This window comes from Terrapene carolina, unplaced genomic scaffold (genome assembly GCF_002925995.2).
Source record: "Terrapene carolina triunguis isolate 2854851 unplaced genomic scaffold, T_m_triunguis-2.0 Scaffold67, whole genome shotgun sequence".
Classification (NCBI taxonomy): domain Eukaryota; kingdom Metazoa; phylum Chordata; order Testudines; family Emydidae; genus Terrapene; species Terrapene triunguis.
Genome location: NW_020664418.1, coordinates 36,039,376 through 36,062,075, shown reverse-complemented (window position 1 = coordinate 36,062,075; position 22,700 = coordinate 36,039,376). Strand labels below are relative to the sequence as shown.

Genomic DNA, 22,700 nt, shown 5'->3' with positions numbered 1-22,700 from the left:
CCGGGGAGGCAAAAAAGCCAGAACCAGCCCTGGCTGCATAGAAAACAAGGTTACTACTTTTCAAAATGGATTTCAGATAATTAAGCGAAAGATTTATTAGTGCCCTTCTCTATTTTCCTTTATTCTCAAACATGTCGTATTACTCAATTTGAGAAGTACTGGCCCCGGCTGTGTGTGCGGTGTCCGCAGATTGTGAGCTTACTTTTTTCAAGCCAAAATTATTTGATTTAAAATTTTGACTGTGCTTTAAACTGTAATATTTTACAGACCACAACTATTATTTATAAAGCACTGGCGGTGTTCTTAGCACTGTGACAATATGCAAGTAGATACCGTCCCTACCAGCCAGGAGCACACAGTCAGTTGGATCCAATCGTGTGTTCCAGAATTCCCATTTCATTTCAATTGAAGATCTGGGTGTGCAGTGTTACACAAGATCAGGCTCCTAACTGGAAGAAAGATGCAAAGCTAGTTGCATTAGAATGCTTAAAATGAATTTGAATTAGGATAATTTACTTTCTGTCCCTATGAAAATCATTCATTACTACTCTAACCATTTGCACTTCATCATGTGGTCTCACGTGAGGGATAAGCACACACTAAGATGCGAGTTAAGGTAACGCCATATTAAAAAGACAGGAGTTGTTCTTGGTGACTGAACACAAGGTGCTGCCATCCAGAAGGTGATTAGAAAATGAACCCAGATTGAGACTACCAAAGCCAGCAGTGATCAGGGACTTGACGGAGGTAAACTCTTTACTGGACTCGTGAGGAGTAAGTGCTAACCCCATCACTGTCAGAATGCCCAGGAGTTGCCAGGTAGTCGGATGTTTACAGGATAATCTCACTTTTGTTTCAGAATTTCTCTCTCTTGCTTGTTCATGGTTCCTGTGAGTAACACTGGAGCTCTGGCAGATGGTAACTTTGTGACGTTAGTTACATAGTAATCTGGTAATTCTAGAGCATCTGCAAATGGCTGCCTCCAGTAGCATCTACTATGACCTCAAACAAAACCCCTCATTCTGCATTTCCAACCAAGAACAAAAGGGGGGAAAGTCTTGAAGTTCCAGCCATGAATTGGGCTCATTACAATTTTGTGTTTGGGGGTAAAGGACCCACAAAGAAAAGCACAGTGTAAAATAAAGACAGAAGCTAGACAGTTCATTTTCTGTCTTTGCTTAACTGATTTGCAAGAGATTACTGTGTGGCTGGTTTTAGAAGTCTAAAATCGTAGCAGCCAATATCTTGCTTTGTTGTGGTACACAACATACACAATCCATCAAAATTTGAGATGGTAACAAAAAAAAAATTTCCAATGTGTTTACATGCATACATAAAATATTTTGCTCCCTTTTCTGGAGCACAGAATAAATCAGTTTTACTGCTGTTTAATATTTATTCTCAGATTAAAAACAAGAAAATGAAGAGCATTTTTCTACATCTCATATATAATGTGGTTTGTGTGATTACGTTTTGACATAGTTCTATTTCCTGTTTATTCCACAGGAAGCGGGAGACCTGCTGCTACAGGGAAATAAAACAGTTATAACACACAGTCTCTCTGCAACTTCTGTAACACCAAGAGGTACTGAATACTCAGCTGAAGTGTCAGCAGAGAGAGACCAAGAGAGGAAAGCAAACCTAGGTAGGTGTTTCATTCCATTTGCTTCAAAAGCAACCTCTATGAGTGCATAAAATATTTAGCAGGGTTAATGAGTTTTGCATTCATTTCAATTCCATCTTTAAAAAACAGACTGCAGCAAAACGGTAAATTACTGGGTGAACAGACAAATTTCTACACAATTGTGCATTAACTATCTCTGACTCAAAGTGTGAATGACACCAAAAGAAGATGAATAGATTGTCTGTTATTAAAGAGAATAAGTGGTAATCGGTGTACAAGAATCACTAGTTGTTTTCAGATGATACTTTATTTGTTTATATTAAAAACTGAGTGTTACTGAATTTTAGTTTTAGCATGTGCCACAGGACATTTTTGATTTATAGTTTCAAAACTGAACAGCATGTAATATAGATAATTGACATGAAGTTGATGCACTGTTGATTCTGTTCGTGAAATGAAGTGAAATGGTAGCTAGTAGTATTTAAAATGGCAACAGTTCCTGGGCAGTGATTCTTTTCATTGTACTGAAATAAATTTTCATAAAAAACCCCAAAATCTTCACCACTGTCCTGTCTGCACCAATAGTCAGTCAGTAAGAGTTTTAATAAGTCCATGATATATAAAACATCCTACATCAAAGAGAAAATGGTATACACTAGGAAAGTGCACGGATCCATTTGGAGAGACATGTAGACACATCAATCAAAGAGAGGTCTCAGAGAGAATATTTAAAGAACCTGCTTTAAAATGCAGAAAGGGAAGAAAAACTTTTTTTATCTGCTGCGATACCAGCTAGTTCAATCTGCTGTAGTTGAGATGAGATAATTTTAGTCTTATATTTTAACATGACAGTGCTGTAGCATGTACAATGATTTCAGTGTCCCCGTACGTCAGGAGAGAGGCTTAGCTGCAGAGGTTACATGTCCCTTGAGGGAAGTGGCAGGCACCGAAGAGCCTGGGTTTGCAGCTAAATCCAGTATCAGCACAAGACGGCTTCTGCCACAATGAAGCAGAACTTTAGATTGAGAGTTGTAACCTTAAATAACCTGTTGGAGGCTCGAGTGTAGAGAAGCCCACAGGCAGTGAAGCAGCAGCGATGCATGGAAAGGGATATATGGAGGGAATGAAAAGAAAGCTTATGTATAATAATTGTTTCTACAACACAGGGAATCCTATCTCATCAATACAAAGACCTGTACTTAGAAGACAACCGCGGGTAGATTACAGTCTTGATACTACAGCAGAAGACCCCTGGGTTAGAATTTCTGATTGCATCAAAAGCTTGTTTAATCCCACTATGAGTGAAGAAAACAGTCACTTAGACTTAGATCCCAACAACAACACAAATGAAGAAAATCAAAGTCCCAGCAGCCCAGAGGTAGTGCTGCAGAAATCAGAAGCAGACGCAGACGGTTCAAAAGGCTACAAATCAGATGAAAGCGACACTGGGAAAAAGGGCCCTCCAGTAGCACCTAAACCAGCCTGGTTTCGCCAAAGTCTAAAAGGTTTGAAGAAAGGAAATTCAGATATCAACACACGGGCAGATCAAAATTCCATTGACCTCCAGAGTGTTTCTGGCAAAGAACGGGGGTCCAATATATCCCGGGCCTCACCCAGAGGATCATCAATAAAGCAGAGAATAAACTCCTTTGAAACTTTCAGTGCTCCTCAGTCACCTGAAAAAGGAAACAGAAAACCCAGCCCAAAGCCATCAGTCTGGAAAGAAAATTCTCCAAGCCCAAAGTCATCAGTCCGGAAACAAACTTCTCCCAGCCCAAAGCCATCAGTCCAGAAAGAAAACTCTCCCAGTCCAAAAGAGCCAGAATCACCTGCCGTTCATTTAAACCAAGCCACTTATAATGAAGGTTCTGATAACAGCCAACTACAATCAACTCCATCTGTGGTTACAGTCGAGACTCTGAGCCTAAATAGGTCCTGCTCTCCCAAAGAGGCACTCGCTCGTAGTCCAAAGAGAAGCAACAGCACAAGTACTGAAATTTCCTTGGATTTACTATCTTCACAAGCCACTGAACTTCACTGTCCAGTAGCAAAAGCACAGAGCCAAAGAACACGAAGCTTCCCCCTTACTGCTAACCAGTCTTGTGAGATGATGAAGACAAATGATGAAAAATACAGCAAAATCTATGCCATCAGCAATCAAGTGTCATCTGCTTTAATGAAATCTTTGCTTTGCCTTCCTCAGTCTCCGCTCTTTTCTGGGAACAATCCATGGAGCACTTTGGAAACATCATCTCAGCACGCCATGGAAGAGAATGGGACCCCTCCCTCATCTACGAGTGAGAGTCATCATTCAGACACTGGATTTTCCCTTAAGTAAGATACCATATTAAAGTTCCCCACACACTGCACAAAGCAATTTGCACCTCAGGCAATTTAGATAGGAGTATAGGTTGCTTAGAGTGTAGACAAAGTTAACAACTCCTCAGAGGAATGTAAAGGATCAGTTGAATGCATGCTGCCATTGATAACAGATTTTTAAGCTTTTATGCTGCCAGCTTCTTTGAGCCACAGAACAATATCCCTAGGTTCTCCATTGTTTGGAGCCAGAAGAATGGACCCAAAACTGCTAATCCCAATATTGGGGCAGTTTCAAGAGTAAGTCCATACAGCTGCTCCTACCCCTTTATTTCAATGCTACCAATTTGCCAACATTTTAGGCCAAGTTCTGCTGTTATATCAGCGCATTGATGGTCTTTTTGGATCAGTAAAGGAGAAGGTCTGACTGCTGCTACACCAGATGAAGTAGCCAGCACGGGTTCCATACCTTCCCCAAAACAATGCATTGCACATCCCCAGAGAGGTCTTGCCTCTTATAAGGATTTGCCCTGCTCAGGTTATCAACATTAGACTTTTTTAATAACCATTTTTTCATAATATTTTATAAATATCTAACCAGGTGAGGAATCTAGAAAAGAATAGCTAAATAAACTAGAATTAAAATGTTGGGGAAGTTATTTTAAAAGCAGGAGGGGAACCTCCCAAACCTTGCCTCCTGTTCTCCAAGGGTGTCCCAGTATGTAATTCAAAATATATTGTACAGAAATTTTTTTAGTCTAGTCTCTGTTTTGCAGACATGCCCTCTGTGGTGTTAGTGTGATGTGACAGTGTCATAAAATAAAGAGGGGGAGGCTATGTGCTTAACAGCTTTTGCAAAGGTTATAGTTTGTGATGAATTAATGTCATGGGCCTTGGGGTTATGGTTTGGATAAGCATCTGCACTCTCAGGTACGCATCTGAACCTTTTGTAACTGCAAAAGTGGGATGGGTATTTCCTAGCTCAAATTTGAAACACAATGAAAACAACCTCTCTCACAAGAGTCTGATATATTTACAAGAGTGTGGTACTTTTGCTACCCCTGTTTCCAATCCCAGGTATAACTAGGAAGTCTGGAGTCACATTAAAAAAGAAAAAAAAAAGTTATCTGAACTTTTTTCCAATGCCCAGGGAAGGTTCAATTTGAGTTGGGGCAAAGTTTCAAGAGGGCTCTTATTCCTTCATGTGAATGCTCACACAAGTGTGTCATCACTGAGGCAGCAACCCTGCCACCTCTTGGTATGTTACACAGTAGGCATTACTGGGAACAAATAAATAGAGATCTGAACCACTTGGCCCATTACCAGTTAAACTCTAGTATGATCAAAATATGAAGATTCCAGAATTGCCTGTTCTGTGCCACAGTGTGGAAGCTGCTATCACAAATTAATGTTGCTTTTTTCCCTTTTCAAAATGGAAAAGCCTCTCTGAACTGAGAGACTATACTGTGAGTTTAACAGACAGAGGGAAAGAGGAAGAGAAACAGGAACACTGTTCATCTCAAGCATCTGGTGTGTCCGGGCAGTCAGTCATCTCTCTGCTTTCCCCTGAAGAATTAAAGAAGCTTATAGAAGAAGTAAAATCACTAGATGAGGCTACCTTAAAGGTAAGTCCACTTTTCTGTACACGCTATTCTGAAAGAATAGTGTTTAATTTTTGCTATGTGAAATTCTTACAAACACAACACCGATATTAATATGTAATAGTAACGCTCAGTTCTTTCAGCCATAAAATTCAAATCTCTTTACAAAGATGGCTAAGAATTATCAGCTCGATTTTACAGATGGGATAACTGAGGTGCAAAGAGGGCAAAGCCAACGTTTTCAAAAGTGTGCACCAATTTTAGGTACCCAACTAGAGATACCTTAAAGAGGCCTGATTTTCAGAGGCAGTGAACACCCATTTCACTCAACAGGAGTTGTGGGAGCTCAGAAGAGCTGAAAATCAGGCCTTAATTGTCTCTCGTTTGGGCAATCAATAGCAATGGACATTTCTGAAGACTTTGGTCTAAATGGCTTGGTCAAGATCATATAATCAGAGGAAGCGCAGAGAATAAAATCTAGGCTTAGTTCAGTGGCCTGTTCACCAACCTATGCATCCAGCTACAGAAAAGCACATTGTTATGAGACAAGTGAAGATAAATGAATCAGTTTCTCTTAAGAAAGAGTGTTATACTTGAATCCTTAAGAACTCTGAGTATGTGCTACTAAAAAAAAGGGAATTTCCCCTGTAATCTAAAAGGGTAACAGACTGAAACAGCTCATTCCAGGCTATTGTTACAATTAAAACTTTAACAAAATGTACATTAAAAATAGCAACCCAGCTTAGAAGTCATTTTTGAGCCACAGACCATTATTCATTGAGTAGGATGAGTTGTAGATAACAAAAGTTTTTTCCTCTCACAGTTAGAAGACCATGTACATAGTTCTCACCATTGAGCCAATAATATTTTCTATATCTATTTCAGTAGTGATCAGTGATCTTTAATATATTGTAATTTACAGCACATTCACTGAAGCAGCAAAACTTTTAGACACAAACTCATTCATAAGATATGATACCCAGGTGAAGTTAGCCCATTAAATAAAAACAAATACAGAGTTTATCTTAGCCATCTAAGTGCCACTGCAGAATACACAGTGGATACAGAAGAAAATATACAGATCTTCTAGTAATCTTGAATTATAGTAGGATGTATCCGAAATTTTTTTTTTTCTGTGTTTAGCAATTTGATGATATTCAGGTTACAATTTTGCATAAAGAAGAAGATGCTGGTCTTGGATTCAGCCTGGCAGGAGGAATCGATCTAGAAAACAAAGTTGTTACTGTAAGTAGCATCACTCATAAAATACTCCCAAAATAAACATTCAGTCTAAAAAAAGGTGGCAGAAAAAATGGAATGGGTTGAAAAGAGAACGTCAAAAATGGAAAAGGTTTGGAAGCTAAGACCTATTAGGACAGATTAAAGAAACTGGGCAAGTTCAAGGCTAGAGAAAATAAGAATATGGTGGGAATGATAGTCTATACATAAGGAAATAATAAAAAATTAGAGCTGGACAATGTAGTTTCAACTGGAAAATGTTCTCTCTCTCTCTCTCTCTCTCAAAAAAGGGGGGGTTCATCAAAAATGAAAACTTTCTGCAAAAAAATATTTCAAATGGAAAATTTTGAAACAAAATTTTAATTTTGAATTGAGGTTCATGTCATTTCATTTCGGTTTTCAATTTTTTTTCAGATTTTGGGGTTTTCCCCTTTTTGTCACCTTATGCAAACAAACAAACAATATCTAGGTTTCCCCTCATCTTTTCCTTTTCCTACTCTGTAACTTTTCGAACTTTGAAAAAGTTTGAGTGACAAAAAGAAAAATGGAATTAATTTTGCCACTCCATTTTTTCAGAACTTCCTTTTTTAAAAATGTAGCTCCTTAACAGTACCCAGCAACCCTACATAAGCAGCATAGGGCAGGAAATGGAAAAGAATTTATGGTGGCAGAAGATAATTAGCAAACTGGAATGAAATGTTGCCAGAAAACTGGGATTAGCATGCCTATTTTAAGTGCAATGGGATATTTAATCATCAGTAGTGATGAAGGCCTTCAGGAGCACAGTACCTACTGCAGCATAGATTCAGCATGGACTCAGAAGAAGATGGTCATCTACTAAATAACCAATCCCTCTTTTCAGACTCCTGACTCTCTCTCTTTTTTAAGTCTATGGTGCAGGTTCAGGACAAGATGACTGACCTGGTTAGACTCTGTGAAATCTGATGGCTAATAGCATAAGGTGGTACCAGCTACAAGTCACCCAGTATCTCCTGTTTCTTAATAAGCTTCTACCACAACAATTACAATCCATGAGCCTTAAAAATCAGCTCTCTTTCTTGCTAAGAAATGAAAATGTGTCACATTTCAACTTTACTAACTGTGAGACTTAGTCACGTCTTCTCTTTTTTTGTGGCGGTTGGGGTCTCTAATAGGTTCACAGAGTATTTCCTAATGGACTAGCATCTCAGGAAGGAACTATCCAGAAAGGAGATGAAGTCTTATCCATTAATGGGAAGTCTCTTAAAGGTGCCACTCACAACGATGCTTTGGCGATCATGCGCCAGGCTCGGCCGCCAAGGCAAGCCGTCGTAGTGACTAAAAAAGCTAAAGAGGAAGAAAAAAGTCTTAATGTTTCAGTTGACTCTACTACGTATTCTACAGAAAGTGAAACCTCAACAGAAGCTAGTGAGTACTTTACACCTGCATTAAACCACATCCACTACCTATCTAGATATTTATATACCTCCCTGTATATACCACCACAGAATCCTTGCCCTTTACAAAGGGTTGCATGGGATTTAGCTAGACAAATCTTGGAGTTGTGATTAAAAGTTGTACAACTGTTTAAAAATCCGGGAAGTAGGCTTTAAACAACCTGTTACTCAGTTGATACTGCTCTCTGCTGTCCAAAGTCCCAGTCCTGCAAAATCTATCAGCTGAATCAAGATTCTAGGTGTATATATAAATAATCATTATGAAATTACAGACTGAAATCTATGCAGTCTTCAGTATAAATCAGAGTTGCAATTTTGTAACATAAAATATTGACAATTTCATGTAAAACAACATATGCTATTTTATTCTGTATAATTATGTGGTAGATGCTGATTTGGGGCTCAGCTGTGTATGAACAAAAAAATCAATTAATATTGGTGGGGAAAAGGTATGCTGGGAAAATGCAATAAATAAAGATTTTATAAGTCTGTTAGTTTTACTAAGAAGTTATATAGACACGTTACATAATTCACTAAACTGCACCAAAAAGTAAGATTCCTCAAAATGGAGCTCTAAAAAAATTCAGATAATGTCAAGCACAGTTAACAGGATTAACTACATGTGTAATGGCTACTCATGGGAGTAGTAATGAACTTTCATTTCAAGCCCCTAAAAGTTCCTGTGTTGTGAAAAATATTTTATTTGAAAGGATACTTTCTCCAGATTACCTAAATCATACTCTGGCCTCCAACACACCAGCTGGCTATATTCAAAACATATGGAGGACATACAGTTTTGTAGAATCATCTTCATTCTTAGGATTTTTTTTCAGAAGTCAGAGCTTTGTAATCATATTTACATACCCCAAATAAACATTACTGGCTGTTTAGGTAATATTAGTTTTAATCTTACCATCAGGTCACTTGTATTGAACACTTAATTTTGGAATATATACAGTATATGGAAATGTTAATGTGTCTCTAGCATGTTTATGTAATTCAAGCAAATGCCGTTTATATTAAATCCAACCTATTCATTCCGCTCAGATTTCAATACACTAAAAATACATCCCCCCCGCCCCCACATAACCTTCTGTAGGAGCAATTAACAACTTTACAGTGAGCAAAAAGATGAAGAAAATTGTCATTTTCTGCCTTGTTTTGCTCTATCATTTACTTACATACAAAAATTAAACAAACAAAAACTCATCCTTTGTTCAGATGTTTTCACTTTTCAGAATATTTTGTACCCCTCCTGATACCATTCTATTCCTTTCCAGCAACTGAAGACACAATCTGCACTGTAACTTTGGAAAAGACACCTGCTGGCTTAGGATTCAGTCTGGAAGGAGGGAAAGGCTCCATCCATGGAGATAAACCCATCATCATCAACAGGATTTTTAAAGGTAGAGGTGTTTAAACACTCTCTCTCTCTCTATTTATACACACACACACACGGTCAGATCCTCAGCTGCGGTAAACTGGAGTAGTTCCATTGACTGAGCTACACCAGATGAGGATCCAGTCCATGATCATTTTTATTTAAACTGCAGCATTACATTTCGTTGTGCGGGATGAACTCCTTGCTCTGTAATGAGACCAGACACATTTTATACCATTTATACAGAAACACACTTCTTCTTTTGCATGGAAATGGCAACATTTACAAGTCAGCAGAAAGGTTTGAAATCCATTTGAGGGCTTCAGAAGATGCAGGGTGCACTTTTGCTATACCTCCTGGAAATGAAAAAAGGGGGCACTTGTTCACAATGTGTTCAATGGTTTGGAGGTCTCTACATTTGCACTGTGGCAAATACTTGATTCTCCATTGGTGCATCAGCTGTGCACATCTTCCATGTAACGTCCTAGTACAGCTATCCATAATTACAACAACAAAAGATTTCCCCACACAAAAGAACTGAAGTAAATTCATTGTCTCCCCACAGGAGTTGCATCAGAACAAAGCAGCACTGTTCAGCCTGGCGATGAGCTATTGCAAGTGCACACAATTGTTATGCAAGGACTCACCCGTTTTGAAGCTTGGAATATCATCAAGGCATTACCTGATGGGCCCATCACTGCTATCATCAAGAGGAAAAATCCAAGTTCTGTTACCACCAAATCATCTGAAACTTTGCAAGGAGAAGAATGAAACTGCTGCCAGTATTAAAACAAAACAAACAAACAAACAAACCCAGAACATTTCATTACTTAAAGCCATTTACCAACACAGCAGAGATATTGTGAAAGTGCAGATGATCATATTGCAAGTTTTACAGATGTCTTTGCAACCTCAAAGCAAGTTGTCTGGAATAAGAGACTGATATAAAATGCTCACAATTCCTTTTACAATATTCATAAGCAGCTGTTGAAAACTGTAGAAGACTAAAAAAGGGTCTTCATATAATGAGTGTAATAAAATGTGTGAAAATTGCAGTACTCTCTATCCCATGTAAATCAATTTGATGGTGTCACAGACTAGCGTGCAAAGTTAATTTAACCACCAAATTTAAGGAAAATTAGAAACAGGCCAAAACCTTAAGGCAGATTCTCAGTCCTGCTCCAGAGACTGACCACAAACCCTAGCTGGGGACTCTGTAACATAGGGTAGCTCTCAGTGGGTACAGAATAGAAATGGTTGGCTCCTAAATTTCCCTCCCCACAGCTTCCAGCACATGGGGAAGGGAGGAAGACAGGGCAAGTAGCCAAAGAAGGATGGGCTCTATCCAGCACAAAGGAGCCAGGGCCGCCCAGTGGAGAAGGGGAATTCTTTGCTAGCATAAAGCTGGCTCTGCTGCCTTCTACACCAGTTGCCCCACACCCCCATTGTAAGGGGAAAGAGAGGATGTTTGGGGGTATTCTGGGGTCACGAGAGGGAGAGGAGAGGACGGGACAGGACGTAGCAGAGCTCCATCTTATCTTCCCCTGGTGTAACAGTCGGACACGTAAGTTAGAGTTGCACTGGACAGCAATCATTTGCTCAGTGGCCAAGCAGCCCTGAAACACGGAGTGACTAGTTCTCTGCAGCACCCCCACCCCTAAATCAGAGGAAGTACAGAATCAAGCTAATATAAATGCAAATCTCGTTTGTCTGAGTGAGAATTAAGCACATGCATCTGAAGAACATTGTACCACAGCCCAGTATTTACTGTGAAACATACCCAGGCATTGCGTTGTGAATTAAAAATATCCTCAGTACAGGGTTGAGAATTTTGACAGGCATTCAGGGATTGCTCTGCTCAGTGCTGCAATGCCTACATGATTCAGGAGCCTAAGTCATCAAAAGTCACACTTCATTGAAAGTCAATGGGTCCCTAAGTGTTGACGTCACCTCTGAAAATGAGACATAGGCCCTGCAACACTGAGCAAAGCAATACCTAAATACTTTTAAAAATCTGGGCCAGAGGAATGAGCACATTTAGAACTGAACCTAGTTATCTGAATATATAGTTTGTGTAATTTTTAACGTCACTGCATTAGTATTTTAAATGAAAATATCAGTGATTGATTATGGGATTTAAGGCTCATTGAGCCAGTTAGTGACTGGAAATACTAAATACCTTGGGGACAAATCTGGCATTGATGGTTACACAAGGCATGCCATTGCTTCAAATGGAGAGTTCTGTGTAAAATAGTGTACTACAGCATCTTTGTCAAGGTTTGTAAGTACCCCCAAGATTTGACCAGTCTTCAGTACCTACTAGTACAGTACCCTGGAAGATATTACCTCCTTGATCGCCTCCATGTATTTCTATCACTTATAATAGAATTTAAATGAACAGAAAGTTAATGAAACTGTAACTTATTTGCTTAATTTATTATTGTGCTAAAACTAAAAGACAAGAAGGGAACAAATTCTGTGATTCATGCTAGTTCAGATACAGTAAATGAATGCATAATCAATATGAATGACAAAAAAGCCCTAAGAGTATCGGAATCGGTGGTTCAACAGTCCAACTATTTCCCCCCCCCCCTCTTTGTTTAAAGAGATGTTGCTGAAGGCAGCACCAAGCATGGATTGTTCCACTGTTACCACTGCTAGTACAATTTTAAGGTTTTGTTATTTTTAAAATATACAATGGCCTTAAACACCGAGACACGTTTTTGCACATTTTTATTGGCCCCACATTTTCAAAATAAGTCTCTTATTACCTAGCACTGCATTATCATTATGATTTGTAATGATCATAATGATAATGCCCCATGAGCCCCAGTCATGGACCAGAGTCTTATTATATAAGATGCTGTACAAACAGAACAAAAAGACAGTCCCTGCTCCAAAGAGCGGTCTTATGACAGATGAAGTTGCTGCTTAGTTTGGTCAAGACAATGCCTCTTTGCCCTGTGGTCCTTTTGGTCTCCTCCGACCTGCTTTGTTAATATAGGGACATAACATTAAGATCACCGATTATTACATACCACGGTGTTAATCCTAAAGGGCAGGTTCCTGAAAAGCACAAAAGCAATTGTTATTCTTTAATCAACAGTCAAAAGAAATATTGTAGCAATAGGCAATGTGAAGATAAGCAATACAAGAGTCTAGTCAAGCCATGACTACCTTTTTTTGCACAGTATATATTTTACAATTTCCTGTTTAGCGCTCTCGCTATGTGAAATCTCATCTGGTTAGCCACTTCTAAGTAAATATCATTTCCGCAGTGTGTATACGGGAAGATCAAAATTTTAAAAGCAGCTGTCCATACAGATCAGTGGTTCTCAACCTGGAGTATGCGTATTCCTAGGGATATGCAGAGGTCTTCTGGGGGGTACATCAACTTATCTAGATATTGGCTAATTTTACACCAGGCTACATAAAAAGCACTAGCAAAGTCAGTACAAGCTACAATTTCATATAGACAATGACTTGTTTATACTGCTCTATACACTATACACTGAAATGTAGGTACAATATTTATATTCCAATTGATTTATTTTACAATTATATGATAAAAATGAAAAAGTCAGCAGTTTTTCAGTAATAGTGAGCTGTGACACTTTTGTATTTTTATGTTTGTTTTGTAAACAAGTAGTTTTTAAGTGAGGTAAAACTTGGGGGTATGCAAGACAAATCAAACTCCTACACAGGAGTCTGGAAAGGTTGAGAGCCACTGATACAGATAACATGAAAAATCTGAATCAATGATCACTTTAGCAGCTGTACAGTGAAGCAGGCCCTGAGCTCGTTAGCTCTGTTCTGGCTCAAGTCTGCAAAAGCCAGGTCAAACTCTTTTTGTGGGTTTTCACAGCCTTGCTCAGAAAGACTGAGAGATTGTATTAGATAACAGTCCTTGTACAGGGCAGAAAGAGAGAGATTGTATTTAGAGAACATAACATGGGGAGAGGGATAGCTCAGTGGTTTGAGCATTGGCCTGCTAAACCCAGGGTTGTGAGTTCAATCCTTGAGGGGGCCACTTAGGGATCTGGGGCAAAATCAGTACTTGGTCCTGCTAGTGAAGGCAGGGGGCTGGACTCAATGACCTTTCAGGGTCCCTTCTAGTTCTAGGAGATAGGATACCTTCCCACAAGAAGAAATAACAGTCCTTGTACAGGGCGGCCTGCACTAGCATCAGCTTTAGTCATTAACAAAAAAAATCATCCAAAACTTCAACCAAGCTTTTCAAAGGTTGTAATAATTTCAGATCACCTGCCAGCTCCTTCCTCTCCTGGTTACCAGTCTTTTGGGTTTCTGAACCTCTGCATTTCCTGGTTCTGGCCGACACCAAAAGCAGAAATGTCAATGTACCATGTAAAACAGAAGTGTCTCCCAGTATTCCAGTCTCTCCCAAAGCAGGAAGTCCCAGAAATCTTACAAGACAGCCTGTACTTACAAATTTCCAGCCTACTTTGGCAGAGTAGAGGGCTCATGGAGCAGTCCGGTGATGGGCTGAACACCCTCAGATCTTGTTGTACCGCGTGTGCTCAGCACCTCACAGGACCGATCCTTTAAATTGTTCAGATTCTGGTTCTGTCCCTCTGACCAATATTTATTCATGGGTAATGCCGTTGACCTCAAAAGGACTACAGGCATGAGTGAAGGTGGTTGGATCAGGCCTAAGGTTTAGATAAACCCTTGATCTTTTGAGTGCTTGAACAACACAAGGCCCTCATCCTGCAAAAACTTTACACACGTACTTAACTTTACACACCTTGAGTTGTCCTACTGACCACTCACTGTGCATAAAGTTAAGCATGAACCTAAGCCTTTGCAGGACAGGCGCCCAAACCACTCTCACAAAATCACTTGTCATTCTTCAGAGTTGCAGTATGTCTAAGTTAAAAACAAAAAAATCCAAAAAACTAGGACTAGACAAAAGCTGAAGGGCTCAATCCTGCAAGGTGCTGAGTACTCTCCTCCCTCACTAAAATATCTACCTAAGTACTCATCCTGCAGCCATCTCCATAGTGTCCGAGTAGCTAAGGGCATTCACAACCTCACAGGATTGGCCTTAAGCTCCAACAGAGCACGGAGGAATCTTGAAAGGTGCAGAGCTCCTTTGAGTGTCATTGGCAATGGGAGTTGAGGGGACACTATGACAGAGTTAAAGGATAATTCAGAAGAACAAAAATGTGAAAGAGAAAATATTTTATTTAATTTGCAACACATACTGGCAAGTTTTAAAAACCCCAGTCACAAAAGAGACTAAAATTTAACCCCCCTTCCCTAAAATTCTATTATATACATTAAAAACTACAGTGGAAATATTTGTACATAAATGTCCCATAAACCACACCACATATGCAACAAATACAAGAACAGAAATTTAAATGTATTAACATAAATAAATACTTAATAAAGTAAAAGCATGAAAATTACAACCTGATTTACATGTTTGCAACTCAACAATCATAAATTATCATTTTTTCTTTTGTAAAAGGATAAATGAATAGTATGCTGTTTATAATAACTTCTGACATTACCTAAGTAACCAGCTACATAAATATTTTCGATGGCTGCATACTTCACTGCATATTACACCAATAGCTGATTTCCTAAGATATGCCATGAGGTGTGTCAGTCTTGGAGACAAACAAGAACGTCCTACTTTTATGAACAAGCAAGTCAAGATTAGTCCACAGCACTTTACAGAAAGGACTTTTCACAAGTTCACAAGACTTTCAACAACATATTGGAAAATTGTTCAAATGCATGATCATTTCAAATGCAGTTAGAAAAATGACAAGTAAAGTGCTTCAATACATCTCTTTATTTATTGCCATTATGTCAGTGCAGTATGACAATTTGTAATCAGAATTTTTGGGTAGAGAGGGGATGATGGGAGAGGACAAGGCCCAGGGATCTGTGAATTGGTTGAGGATATTAGGCTCTGATTCAGCAAAACACTTAAGTATATGCTTAACATTAGCACTGAAGTTAGTCCGACTTCAGCACATGCTGAATCAGGCCCTTATAGTCTAGAATGAGTGGGCCATACATTCTCACCTACCCTATTCATTGTGGTCTACCCCATTTTTTGGGTTGGTCCCAATGTAATATCTCAAACTATACTGATGTAAGCAGCAAAAGAGCTAACTCTTCCCCTTCAAGAAAGGAACATTGTTTCATATGGGTCATTAGGTAGAATCTGAGACATAACAGGGCTCCCTCGGATCTGACTTATACTGGTGGAACTACATTGACTTCAGCAAAGCTGCTCCTGGTTTTACTCCAGGGGGAATTCTGCGCCCATGCATAATTCATGTCTCCCACAGATTTCTTTGCTTCCCCGCAGAAAATGATTTTCTGATAGGGAAGCAAAGGGAAGCTGCAAGAGCGGTCACGCACTCTTCCCTAGTAGTGCAGGCAAATCGTTTCAGGCATCTGGAGCAGCTGGTGGAGAGGTAAATCACCATGGTGGCTCCTACCCTGCACCGGAATCAGCTGCTAGACCCCCCCCAGAAACCTCCCCTAGCTGTAGGAAGCTCAGCATCCTCCCCTCATCGCTCCTCAGCTGCGGGGGAGGGGTTGCTGTACTGGGAGCTGCTCCCCCGTCCACCCAACCCCCTGCATTGGACCCCCCCTACCCCGCCCCCCCCCCCCCCGCCAATCCTCACCCCATACACCCAGATCCCCCCCAGCGCTCCATACCTGAACCTCATCCTGCTGAACCTAAACCCCTGCATCTAGAGCCCCCCTGTATCCACACCACCCTGCAACTGAATCACCCTGACGAGCCCCCCACCCCACTGAACCCCAGCTAGCTGTACCTGGATCCCCAATCCCCCAGCACCCAGACCCACCCCTGCCGAGCCCCCCTCCCCCAGATCCCCCACTGAGGCCCAACCACCTTCACCTGGAACCCCCTGCAGAGTCCCATTGCCCCTGCACCTGGAACCCCCTCCCACCACCAAGAGCCTCTGTGCATCCAGATTCCACCCACCCAGACCCCTCACTGATCAGTCTGCACCCCGATTGCTCAATACAGAACCTTCTCACCCTACACCAAGCCCCTCCACACTTGGATCCTGCCTGGTTGAGCCTGTCTGCCCCACACCTGGTGCATCTGGCACAGAGGATCAGGGCCCTGGGGTGTTTCTGAGGCAGGCCCAGCCCTGATGCTGTGTCAGGGTTGAGTGCAACCTTACCACCGAGTCAGTGTCCTGAGATGGGGAAGGGAGGCTGTGCAGCCAGTGGTCTGTGTTCCTCACTGTCATGCTGGAGCCTCCACATTTGTTTGACAAATAAAACTTGCAGAATTTTAAAATAGTGTGTGCATAAATTTTTAGAATTTTTAGGCACAGAATTCCCTCAGGAGTAACCTGGTTTACACTGATGAAGTATGATCATCAACAGGCCTGAAGTGTGGCTTCTCCTCCAGGAGGGGGCAGCAGAACTTCCTCTAGAATACTGTTAGTTGCTGAAATAATGTCACTTATTTTAATAGTTACAAAAATACAGTATCACAAGGTAGTGCATTTTTAAACAGAAAGGCAGGTACAAAAATAATAAATCCTATATTAAAAATGGACTGCGACTTTGTTCCCACTTCAACTGTCCTACATATCTATATTGTTAGAAAGGCATTGTAGGTCAGTTTCTGATCCCATCATTTCTTCCATTTTTATCTTAATCTAATCTGTTATGCCACCAATAATAGCCTTTCTTACCCTCCCTTCTAAGTCCCAGCAATGAGACTCGGATTTCCTTTGAGAAAATGCCTCTCAAGTTTTCACTGTCTTTACCGCTTTGGTCAGATTGCTGTAAAATCCAGCCATGCTGCTCGGAAAGAATGAGTCCACTACAGTCTGGGGAAGATAGCCACCAAGATCAGTCTGAAAGAAAGCGAGGACTTGGGTCTTGCCTGGTTCCCTGAGAAAACAAAACATCAGTGCAAGTTATCTTACAACCAGAAGTGTAAAATATTAAGGACTTTATAAGATTTCTTATCTTTGGGATGTGTTATCTATGGATAAATATTTCTATGCCTTTTCCATAGAATGGGCACAAAGCAAACTTCCCGATTACTCTCCCATCAATGTGCCTTTACCTACCCCTACAAGGAAAGGATAGTAAATTTCCCAATTAATTTAGGCCCTGATTCAGCAGAGCACTTAAGTATATGCTGAACTTTAAGTATGTGAATTGCCTCTGAAGTCAGTGGGACTACTCATAAAGTTAAGCACATGTTTATGTGTTCTACTGAACCGGATTCTTAATCCTTGGCTTCTCAGCTAAGAATGCCAACAAGGATACCCACTGTGATGATAGTTTCTGTAATGTTAACAGATGTCCGCTAGGAAATGGAAAAAAGAGACTAACTCATTTCACCTGGGGCATTGAACATCACTCAGTTTTAATGACAATGTCTACCAGCCACAACCAGATATAAACCAGTAACTGCCAGAGGGTTCTCTCTTGAATGGTGCACATTAATACATACAAATGATAGCTATGGATAGGACTTTCAAGTACAGCATATGTAATATTCAAATAGACTTCTTACCCTGGAACAGGTATACAGAAACAACCACAGGGATAATTAAACCCTCTCACGTATCTTGGTTGGGGAGGACAGAGTGCATGTTCCACATTGGTTGCTATAAGAAAAAAAATTACTTTAACAGTAAAAGTTTTCTACCACAGTAAACACCACCAGCTGAAAGGCATTTACGATGAAAGCTAGTCAAAGATTCTTGAGGTTGATGTTCTTTGGCCTGTATTATGCATGGTGATCATAACATAGCTATCTGGGGGGAGGGATAGCTCAGTGGTTTGAGCATTGGCCTGCTAAACCCAGGCTTGTGAGTTCAATCCTTGAGGGGGCCACTTAGGGATCTGGGGCAAAAATCAGTACTTGGTCCTGCTAGAGAAGGCAGGGGGCTGGACTCGATGACCTTTCGGGGTCCCTTCCAGTTCTATGAGATAGGTATATCTCCATAAAAATAATATTCCCTTCTGGCCATCAAATCTATGAATCAAAGTACTGCATGCATTATAGGAATGATTTCTGCTGGTATGGACTGTACACCAAGGCACTTCAAAAGACATTTATTGGGCTTATACAGTGTTATGGCACCCAGTGTTTTAATAGTAACTTAAGTTGCTTGCACGCTAATCTAAAAGTAAGATAAATGCATTTCACAAAGATGTTCCTCTCTTGGTCTTTTGAGAAGGCATAAGCTCACTGCACATATCTATATCTATCTAGAGAGAGAGAGAAAGATTCCTGCCTGGTGATCCAAAGAGGGAACTGTGGGGCATTGACACTCTTGATTTAAGACTTAATGAAAGATGTAAATGAACGGGAAGAAAGAAAGATGAATATATGCACATAGTACCAGCAGCTTGAAATAGTTGCTCTCTGCAGGAAAACTAATCACTGTTGGGGTGCTCTATGGGCACATCTCTTCACGGTCTTTAGTTAAGCAAAACTTAACAGCTTTCAGTACATCCTATGAAGTGTTCAGAGGCAATGCTTCCGAAGGGACTTTCTTAGACACTTCTACAGGTTCTAAAAAATGTACCCAGCTGAATACTAACTGAAATATCTATTCCTTCTCAGAAGAACACTATGAAAAGGAATGATAGGCAAACAGTATAATCATTCACTGAAGAGTGTAAATATTGCTGATATTCTATATGATGATAATGATGTAATTAAGCACTAATACTTGCTAATAACTATTGATTAAGCATCTTCTGACCAAGATTTTTACTGTATATCCAACATATATATATATATTTTGAAAAACAAAAAGAATATATCCTGAAAGATTTTCAGTTATATTCACTAACTTACTGTTAATATAAAATGTAATACAATACAATATAATATAAATGGATTGGAAATTTAAATATTTTACCAGCAGATGCTATAGTCCCGTCTTCATACTGCTTAATTAGCACCACATCTACAAAATCTCTTGGAGAAATAATCTTCATGAAGGCTGATGGGGTAAGAGTTCTGCATATAGAGATAGTCTACAAAATACAAAACAGCATTAAATCACTGTATATGTACATATAAATGCAGTGATGTGCTTCTAACATAGTAAGTGAGAGATTGTGATATCTTTTCTCATGCTTACTTGACAAGCAGTGCCATTTATTTCAGTTACACAAATTTGTGGAATAACTTGCTATTCAGCGTGAATAAATGTATCAGCTAAGAGTCTTGACTCAAGAGCATTTTTGATGGGAAAAATACAGTGATGAGAGGTGGATCCAATGCCATAAGAACAAGCAACACAATGCTCTTTAAGAAGAGAGTCACCCACGGATATACTCATAGATGTAGTTATTTACAAACTCCAATTTCAGTTAATAACTTTGTTACATCAAACTTGGTGCATAACTTGTTATCCCACAGGAAATTTAACACAGTTCCCTTGTATCTAAACATCTGCTCCACCACATTGGTGAATGTTATCTAAGCCGGACAAGTCTGTAAATACAGAATGGAAGACTCTATCATATGTGATTTACAAATGTATCTTTTTGTATTTAATTCTAAATAACTCGAAGATTCTCACAAGCTGATAAAAATAAAGGGCTCTGAAATTCAATTGAATGTTCCCTGCACTCATGCTGGTGTGCTTGAGGTACCGAAGAAAGGCAGGATGAGTTCAATGCAGTATGTGCTGTGATGGCAAAATGCCTGAACTAAAGGCTGAGTTAAATATATAAATGACTTTGCATTTGTTGGGTCATGATAAACCTCTTCATTAGTTAAACACAGATTTGTGTATTTTATTTTTTTTAAGATTACCTTCTTTTACCAACAACTATTGTTTAAAATATTATGAACACTTATAAGAGTTAGCATGATAAAACAATATAACTTTGGAGTCAGTTCTGAAATTAGAATGGTTATGAAGTGTGTATTGTTTAGCCAACAGGCTATAGCTACTCATTCAAAGGGGTTACAGTGTATTGTGTAAATACATGCAAACATTTTAAATCATATGAGATTTACGTTGTCAAAATAAAACAATTTTGTACAGCTTGTTCAAAACAAAAGAATTCCTGGTTACCAATTTCTAACAGTGATTTAAGACTGTGGGTGAGATACACACACCAGGCTGCAATACCTTCTTTAGGATCTTGTAAATATCTGTTTATGTCTACACTGTAAGATACAGTATAAGGCACTAAAAATGTGACTGAAAATATAGGGGTCCATTTCCGCTCTCACTGAAACCTCACCTGACATATTTTTGCATGGGTTTAATTATTCCTGGTGCCCCAAGTACATATTTTATTTATTTTTACAATATATTTTTATAGTAATAAGCACATAATTTTCTCTTCAGATTTTTGTAACAGATCTGTTATGTGATGAGAATTTAACCACAATGCTCCTTATCATTTTCATGGAACTTACATCACTAATAGTTTCAATCAGCTCAAAGTCCTTCACATTTTGGTCCCACTTTGTTCTAAGTCCACCAGCTTCTGGTTTTAAGCACTCCCAGACAGCCTCAGGACTCGCAGAGACTATTCCATCTCCTTTGTATCTGTAGGAAAACAAACATGAAACTAAAATTACCTTTGAATTTTTCTCCTGAACAACAGACAAGAGATATTCGCTCACACACAGACACTTCCTCTCCCCCTTGTAATTTTGGAATACCTTACTTACATGTTGCCAGAAAACTCAGTTGATGGTCTCCAATAAATTGAAACTTCATTCTATCAAAAGTGAAATAAGTGAAGACAGCCTTCAGAGTTGATGTAGCAATTAACAGGCTAATCTCTTTGCCACAGCTAGCTAGCAGACATTCCAAACCCACAAAAAAATGCAGAAATTGGGCTTGGTTTTGGCTTAATTGGCTTGTGAGTTGTCTGTTGGCTAATTTTTGGCTTATAGCTTGTTTGGCTTGTAGCTTGTTCTGTCTTTTTTTTGATCAGCTTCCAGCAAGCAGGGGCAAGGGGGGGTGGGAAGTAGTGATGCACAGTGGCCCCACCATCATCCCAGACTGCACACCGGGGGGATCTAGTCACATAGAGTGTTGGGGTTCTTAGGGATTGGCTTGTTTTGAAATGGGATTAGCTTGATTTTTGGCTTATTGTGAAAGTCGGGGTGCTTATTTACCTTGTGAAAGTTGACAACTGTGCTAGCTAGTTTTCTTTGTCAGTGGTTACTGACTCATTTAAAGGACTGGCAAATACAATAACTTCCAAAGATTTTAATTACAAATCCTACCTCAGTGTCTCTAACCAGAGAGCTAACAGTTAACAGCTGAACTGTATAAAGGTCTGAACGGTCACAACAAAGTTGTGATCATTGTTAGCTGCTAACACTTTGCCAGTAGAGTCAGAAAGCTGGAAAAATAACCCGGGGCCTTACTCTGCAGGGGGCTGAGCGCCTCCTCCTAATTCCCCATCGACCCTGCTTTATCACTGGCGCCTAGCCACGAGGGTGATGGGCACTCCAGGAAGACCACAGCGAGAGCACCCCGCAGGACCGGCCATGGTTTGAATGGGCACCCAGGGGATCCAGCACCCTCCTGCTGCAGCGCCCAGATGAACACACCAGTGACCGGCTTTGCCCTCCCGCGGGGGAGGAACAGGAACCGGGGCAGAAATGGAAGCGGGGCAGCCTAGCTGCCATGTCCCCACTGGACTCGCTCCGGAGCCCGGGCCCAGCCTGCTCACCGTGCGCTTACAGCTCCGCCAGCCGCTCGGGTCCTTCCGGTAGAGCTGCACGGTGTCCGCCAGCGAGCGGACCTGCTCCTCGTAAGCCATGGCTAGCGACCGGCTCGGCTCGGCTGCGGCGCTGCACGGGGCCGGCTGCAGGAGGAGCCGCCGCCCACAGGGGGCCGGGCTCTCGCCGATAGGAGCTCCCAGCCTAGGCCGAGCCCAGCGCCTCCCACTCACCTGATGGAGCTGCCCGTGCCTTGAGAGGGACGCAGGGCTCCTGGGCGGGCCCCCCCAGCGCACGGGCCCGCTGCGCTTCCCAGGCCGCCAGCGCCAGCCTCCGCCCCCGGCGGCGGGGGGTTAGCAGCGCCCCAGCTGGGCGGCGCGGCGCCTGCGGGCTGCTCCAT

The 22,700-nt window shown here is 40.6% G+C and overlaps 2 protein-coding genes across 3 annotated transcripts in view; one reads left to right on the top strand and one right to left on the bottom strand.

Annotated features, from left to right (window-relative positions):
• Positions 1-10,645, top strand: part of IL16 (interleukin 16) — a 63,462-nt gene extending 52,817 nt beyond the window's left edge. For both annotated transcript variants that reach the window (XM_026648322.1, XM_026648321.1), the window contains exons 17-23: positions 1,507-1,645; positions 2,791-3,958; positions 5,382-5,565; positions 6,685-6,786; positions 7,935-8,187; positions 9,497-9,622; positions 10,163-10,645. In XM_026648322.1, coding sequence (XP_026504107.1) covers positions 1,507-1,645; positions 2,791-3,958; positions 5,382-5,565; positions 6,685-6,786; positions 7,935-8,187; positions 9,497-9,622; positions 10,163-10,368 — 2,178 coding nt within the window. In that variant the 3' untranslated portion in view covers positions 10,369-10,645. The remainder of the gene's footprint in view (positions 1-1,506; positions 1,646-2,790; positions 3,959-5,381; positions 5,566-6,684; positions 6,787-7,934; positions 8,188-9,496; positions 9,623-10,162) is intronic.
• A 6,313-nt stretch (positions 10,646-16,958) lies between these two features.
• Positions 16,959-22,471, bottom strand: STARD5 (StAR related lipid transfer domain containing 5). The gene is made up of 6 exons (XM_026648555.2): positions 22,312-22,471; positions 21,296-21,345; positions 21,038-21,170; positions 19,518-19,635; positions 18,158-18,251; positions 16,959-17,523 (listed from the first exon to the last, which is right to left on the bottom strand). The coding sequence occupies exons 1-6, from the start codon at positions 22,399-22,401 to the stop codon at positions 17,376-17,378; spliced, it is 633 nt and encodes a 210-aa protein (XP_026504340.1). The 5' UTR covers positions 22,402-22,471; the 3' UTR covers positions 16,959-17,375.
• Positions 22,472-22,700: the final 229 nt, after the last annotated feature.

Bases quoted from the DNA above. Each gene is read 5' to 3' on its own strand.
- STARD5 (XM_026648555.2), bottom strand. From the start codon at position 22,401: ATGGCTTACGAGGAGCAGGTCCGCTCGCTGGCGGACACCGTGCAGCTC. The intron at 21,171-21,295 runs GTAAGTAAGGTA...GTTTTCCTACAG, and splicing joins ACTGAGTTTTCTGGCAACAT to ATACAAAGGAGATGGAATAG. The intron at 18,252-19,517 runs GTAAAATATTTA...TTTTTCTTATAG, and splicing joins CGGGACTATAGCATCTGCTG to CAACCAATGTGGAACATGCA.